Below are 6,876 nucleotides of genomic sequence, written 5' to 3'. Positions count from 1 at the left end.
TGGCACAATAAACTATTTCACATAGCAACCCTATGCACAACAGAATGAAACAGTGCATGGTCCTGTGCCATCCTCACAGTTGTTCCTATTCCTGAGCCCATGGAAGCAACCATTGTGTCAATCCATTTCATTGAGAGCCTTCCTCGTTTTCACAGACCTTCCAGTTTACCAACACGATGTCCTTCTCCAGGGACTGGTCTCTCCTGACAGTACGTCCAAAATTTGTAAGACCAAGTCTTACCATCCTTGTCTCTAAGGAGTACTCTGGCCTTACTTCTTCCAAGACAGATTGATTTGTCCAGTAAGCAGTCCATGGTACTTACAATATTTTTCTCTAGCACTGCAATTCAAATACATCAATTCCGTCTCCCTTCAAGATTTACTGCCATGCAAGCCACTATAAGGTCACTCCCCGGAACATCATGTGTGGTAAAGTGGAGGAGCAGTGAGAAAGGGGAAGGCCCTAGATGGGATGGAACAACACAGCGGCTGCAGCAATCGACTCCAACAAACCAATGGTGAGGATGGCACAGGACTGGTGGGGTTCCTGCTGTGGTGCATAGGGCCGCCACGAGTCAGACTGCTTTATCTGCGTGCAATGGCAACACAAGTCAGGGCTGACTCAGCGGCAGTGGCTATAGATAGACCAGTCTCTGTGGAACCACACCAAGTCATACCGATGGACCACAATGGCGTAGTTCACAATGTATTTAATTTTTTAAAAAAACACCTCTTATTTTGAATTACGTGGATACCAACCAGATTATAGATTATAGTTAGACATTAAAAAGATTCATATACTTTCTGATTCAACCCATCCATTGCAGTACAGTAGAACCCCAGACCTTGACGCGAATTTGTTTTAGAAGGAATGTCGAGCTGTGATGCGTAAGAAATAACTGAAAAACAGATTAATCTGTTCTCGACCATAAGAAATAACTGAAGACAGATTAATCTGTTCCCAACCACCAAGTATGTACCCTAAGCTTGCCTTTTTATACAAAACATTACACGGAAATTTCAAAGTAAACAAGCTGAGTTAAATAATATAATTTAAATAAGAAACACAACATTAAAAAAAAAGAAACAACATTTTAAAAAGTATTTAACAACTATAGTGTGGCCCATACCTTGAGACGGATGAGGATCTGGATCTATGGACATGGATTTGGAAGGAGAATCCCCTTCCATCAAATCCACTGGTAGCTGCTTTTCAACAGTTTTTCCCTTCTTTGCCTTTTTTTCACTAGGACCTGGCTGGCTTTCTCTGAAAATTTATCTAATGTGGTCTGCTGTTGGCACTTCCTTAAGTGTTTTCTAAATTATCATCAACAATATTGACCACACGGTTAACCAGTTCCTTATCATAATGATTCTTTTTTAAAAAACCTCTTTCTTAGACCCGTTTTTTTTTTTTTATCTAAAATCAGTACAAAATGCCACCAAAACAAAGAAAATTATAGCAAACTGTTTGGAAAACAACCACAAAAGGTACGAATACGCGTACTCACAATGCCAACTAACGTTGAAACACGAGCTGCTTTTGTTTACAAAAATCACGTGCGTCAGGCGGATTCCGATGTTCTGTTCGAGCTCAGATGCCAATTGTTCTCGGCATTTCACGTCGAAACCCGTTATGTCGAGTCCTGATGCGGCTGAGGACCGGGTTCTACTGCACCTTCCACGCGCCGGCGCTTCTCCCACCTGCTCCGCATCTCCTGCTTCCCTTCCGCGTCCTCGCCTAACCCTGGGCGTTGTTCGTGGCTACACGCTTCCCCTTGCATCTTAAACGGTGGATTATTCGAATGTGAAAGTGAGTTCAGTCCCAGACCTGAAGGGTCAGGGCCAGTCTTGGGGATGCTACCAGTCTCTATCCAAACACTAAGCCCGTCTTTATTTTATGATTTTGAGATCTGTTTCACATTTTTCTGACTCTACCCAGGACGTTCCAACGTGATCCTTCTCCGAATAGTTGGCAGCTGTAAGATGGGTACCACCTGGTTCTCATCTCAGGGTGGTGGAAACTAACGATGGCCTGATCCAACAGTCCTTTTATTGTTTTCACATGGTTTTCAATTTTCAAATCTCCACTTTTTTTTTTTAACACAGACCAATTTTTGCACCTTAAAAGCTGCTCATGAGCTTTTAAGACCTGTCACCAAGTCAGGATTATTTTTATGAACTGTTATTCCAATTGATCTGGAGGTCCCCTCAGACGATGGTTCTGATCTCCTAGGTCTTTTGACTCCTTGCTTCCGTGCTTGGTTATGTCTGAAGTTGTCATATCTTTGTCCCCTGGATGCTCCAGCAGTCATGGCTGTATTTGCAGTCAAAGGAAATACACATGCACAAATATCCTGTCAAGATTATCTACCATGTGTACATTCCCTTTCCCTGGCCCCCCTATTCAACCTGAGTGTGTATTCGAGAACCTACTCATAGATCCCCACTGGTGCAGGATTGAGTCTAACAGTAATTATGTGACTCCAACGCTAACTCTTGCAAATCTCTCAGATTCTTCTCATTTCCATCTTTTTTCCAAAGATAACTATTGTGTATTATCTTCCCCATCTCTCAAGCTCACGGTTACTCTCTCTAGCCCATGGCTTCCTCTCACACTGCTGATAACCATCAAAAAGTATTTCTCTTCATCTGAATGTATATTTTCGACTTTGGTAACAGAGGTCTCATAAAGGAGTCCTGTTGGTGTCGTGATCACACAACGGGCTGCTTGCTATCTGCAAGCTTGTAGTTTGAAACCATTGAGAGAACGATGGCCTTTCTACGCCTGGAAAGAGTAACCGTCTTGGGAACCCACAGGGGCAGTTCTACCCTGTCCTATAGGATCACTACGACTCAATCAGTTCAATGGTAGGAAGAGATCTCATATTTGTGCTTGACTGTCACTAAGCATAGTGTTTCAGGTTTATCTGTTGCGAGTTCTTCCCCAGATTGCTTCCTAGTACCCCACCGTGTGTATTCTAAGGTTTATTTATCCATTCTTCTATTGTGGCAGTCAGGTTGTTTCCATCTTTGTGTTAACTCCTGTGCTATTGTGAACATTGGTGTGCATGAATGTACTTATGTCATGGCTCTTATATACTAAGTGTGATCATACAGTATTTCTATTCCCAATTTTTGTGGAACTACCGTATTGATTTCCATGGGGGATGCACCATTTTATAATCCCACTAGTGTATGTGGGTTCATCTCTCATCTTGCCAGCATGTTTTTTTTCCAACTTTGCTATGATTGGATGAGGTGGTTATCACATTCATTTGCATTCCCAAATGGCTAGTGATCATGAGCATTTCATGTTTATTGGCCCCCTGAAGGCTTAATGAAGTGTCATGTCCCTGCCCATTTTTAAATTGAATTGCCTTTTTCAATGGTGGTGTTTTCTATAAACTTTAGGTTAATCCTTTGACTGAAATGTCATTGCCAAAAAAATTTTCCGTTTTATGGGCTTTTTCACTATTCTGGTAAAAAATCTCTTACTGCATGTGTCTAATTTTTAGGAGGTCCCAGGTGATCTCGTCATGTTTTTGATCATATACATATGGCCTGTCTCAGGTCCCCTACATTTGTCACTCTTTTCCCATTGATGGTCTTTAGACTTGTTTTGCATTGTCTTTGATCCAAACTGCTGACAGTGGTTTCAAAATAACCCAAAACATGTTTTCATGTGGTGCGAGATACGGGTCATTTCATCCTTCTGCAAATGGATATCCAGTTTTTCCAGCACCATTTGTTAAGAGACTTCCTCATTGAAAGTATTTTAGACCCTTTTGCAAAGCACTGCGGGTGGGTGAATTTACCTTGGGTTCTAAATGTTGTCCCATCCGTTGTACAAGTGGCAGGCTGTCCTGAGATCATGGAGTGAAAGTTGGTCTTTAGCTATGCTTTATTTGGAGCCTTTCTTTTCTGTGTAAAGTTGCTACTTTTTCCTTCTCTTCAAAGAATCTCACCAGTTAGGTTTTGTTCCTCTCAGTAATATTTTATAGTTTTCAAGTAGAGATGTTTAGTATATTTTGGTACATTTTCTTATTTTTTGAGATATTGCAAACAGTATTTTTAATTTTGATGGAGGCTAACATATCAAAGCTTAATTCATTTTATATACTAACCTTGCATCCTGTGAGCTTGCTTTATCACTTACCTTAGTAGCTTTTTGGTAAATTCAATAGGATTTTATATAGTTCCAATCATGCCCTCTGAAAACCAGTGTTAGAGGTCCTTTTGCATTATGCATCTTCTGTCTTACTGCACTAATTAGGATTGTGAGCACAATGTCCATGGAAGCAGCATCACTTTGTCCACTATATGACGGAGCTGTACATTTTATGGAAGCTTTGTCAGGCTGAGGAAGCTCACTACCCTCCCTTTAGCCATTTGACCTCAACAAAGCTAGTGGCTAACAAGGTAGTGTAACAGTAACAATGATTTTTCAAAACTAAACCCATATTACACACATGAATTAATCGTATGAATGATGTGGCCACAAATAACATATTTAAAAAGATTAATTTAGAAAAGTTCCATGTTTCAATACTTTATTACAGCTATAAAATTATAGTCTCTCTCTCTATATATAAATATACACACACATATGCATTAACACTGGGAATGAAACAGAACGTGGCAACAATCAGGTGGTGCTGTTGGAACCATTTTACTCAGAGCATGTTTAAAAGAAGGGATCACAATCAGTGGAAAATGCTTTATTGTATCATGCCAATATACTATAAAGAGTATTGAAAAATAATACAAAAAGTAATCCACAGACTTAAGTGAAGATCAAATGATCTCAAAAGATTTTCTTCCTTAGTTTTCACAGCAATTGCTATAAGTCTATAAGCTGACTTTTTCCAAGAAAGATTATTCTAATAATTTTGAGTGTTCAATCCGTGAAATGGTCCAATCGGGCATTACTCCTTGTGTAAACTCCCTGTGAAATCTAGAAAATAAAATTACAAAGAATTACAAGAAAAATGATACCTGTCTCAAGTACTTCTTAGGTAACTATGTAATTTGTAAGTATATATTCCAAAAACCAGGCCCACTCTGCTATCAAGTCAACCCCGACTCACAATGACTCAATGGGACCAAAGAACTGCTCCCAACCGGTTCCGAGGCTATAAATCTTTACGAGAATAAGCAGCCTCATTTTCCTCCACCAAGTGTCTGGTGGATTTCAACCACCTATCTTATTTATAGCCCATCACCCAGCACAGTTTCTACTTTTTACCTCTTTGAAGACAACAACCCTATAAAAACTATGAGTTACCTAAGACTATAAGCCAAAGTCACAAGGAGAGGCCCCCAAAATGAGACATTACAGTGTAAGGGAGAAGCCAAGGAACATTAAGATGTCATCATAGAAATGGATCCTTAGCTAATGTCAGGTAATGTAGACACACATTCCCCACTGAGCTCTTCGAAAATTCCTGAGCTGTGAAATTGCAGGCAACATAAATGGCTATTTGGGCTGCTAAGATGTAGGGTGGTTTGTTATGTAGCAATAAATAGCTGAAACCCCATTTAATGAAATTCAGTTATCTTTTTCTAATCTCCAAACAGTCCTGTTTCATAGCAGTGTTTCTTTGACCTTGTCTTCATAAGTCACTTGTCAAATTATATTTTTTTCCTTCTTAAAGCTGTTTAATTCCGTATTTCCAAGTTATTTTGTATTTTCTAGAGAAGACAAAGAGTAAATTATGGTTAAACTTACTCATAACTTGCACTAAGAAGTTGTTTCGTTTCTACATTCTGATCTCCCAACTTAACCTGGAATACACTGGCGCCAGTTACAGCTTCACTGGGGATATTGGCACTGGTTAGATACCAAAAGCACATCAGGATGTTAACAAACTTCCTTCCTTAGAGAAAAAACACAAACAAATACAAATCACAATATGCGATCATCCATATATCCAAAATTGACAATTGAGGACCAGATTCTGCGGTGTCCAGTTGAGAGATCTGCACTGATACGGCTTTGCTTTAAGAAAACTATATCACAGTTATGACGCCTGCATTCTTCACTGCATCTCAGTGATAGCCGCCATTTTCTAAGCACCAACAATATATGCTACTTTTATTTAGTGCCATTTTCTAAAATGATAATAATCTTGTGACAGATAAAAGTTGTCAAACCAAATTGGGAGAAAGAAAAACCCTTATTTTTTTGCTGCTAAATAACTGTCCCTCTGGATTTCTGATGCAATAATCTCTACAGGAGCAGAAAGTCTCATCTTTCTCCAAGAGTGGCTGGTGGTTTTGAACTGCTGACCTTGTGGTTAGTAGCCCAATACTTCCTGATAGCACCCACAGAGGTCCTATGAGAGAAGAAAAGGGACTAAAAGGCTCTTTCCAAATGTTCCAAAGTCACACGTGCAAGAAGTTTTTTGTTTGTTTTGTTTTTAATAATTAAGAACCCGACGTCAGAACTGTCCACGGAAGCATTTAAGGAGAGGCTGGGTTTCCCGAGTGCCCTGGAATCACGTACGCTTTTTTGTTTGTTGGTTGCTAGTTATCTGTTCTCTTTCTATTCAATCTTTTGTTTTGTCTCTGCTGTTGTTGGGTTGCCTATTTATACCAGATAGACATGGGAGCAAGCTTGAGGAGACAGCAACGGACCAACGTTCCGGAGGAAGCTGGGGGGAGAAGGAAGCAGGGGAAGGAGCAGTGACCATAAACACCATAGACAGGGTGTTAAAATCATCAATGAGGAGGACGTAGAGATCCTGAGGGGGTTGGGCAACAGCTATCTAGCGGAGAGGAATTACTAAGAGGCAGAAGAAGGGCGAGCATGATGGTGGGACAGGAGGAAGGTGAAAGGAAACAGAGGAACGACCTAGGAAGCAAAAGTATGGA

General features: G+C 40.2%; 1 protein-coding gene across 1 annotated transcript in view; it reads right to left on the bottom strand.

The window, feature by feature from the left end:
* Window positions 1-4,706: 4,706 nt before the first annotated feature.
* The window catches only part of MAIP1 (matrix AAA peptidase interacting protein 1), a gene marked incomplete at its 5' end in the record, with an annotated part of 6,423 nt that continues 4,253 nt past the window's right edge, over window positions 4,707-6,876 (bottom strand). The window contains 2 exons of the mRNA XM_013004313.2: window positions 4,707-4,957; window positions 5,732-5,879. Coding sequence (XP_012859767.2) covers window positions 4,879-4,957; window positions 5,732-5,879 — 227 coding nt within the window. The remainder of the gene's footprint in view (window positions 4,958-5,731; window positions 5,880-6,876) is intronic.

This window comes from Echinops telfairi, unplaced genomic scaffold (genome assembly GCF_000313985.2).
Source record: "Echinops telfairi isolate 266 unplaced genomic scaffold, ASM31398v2 ScPeMD7_3;HRSCAF=10, whole genome shotgun sequence".
Lineage (NCBI taxonomy): Eukaryota > Metazoa > Chordata > Mammalia > Afrosoricida > Tenrecidae > Echinops > Echinops telfairi.
This window is presented reverse-complemented; position numbering and strand designations above follow the sequence as displayed.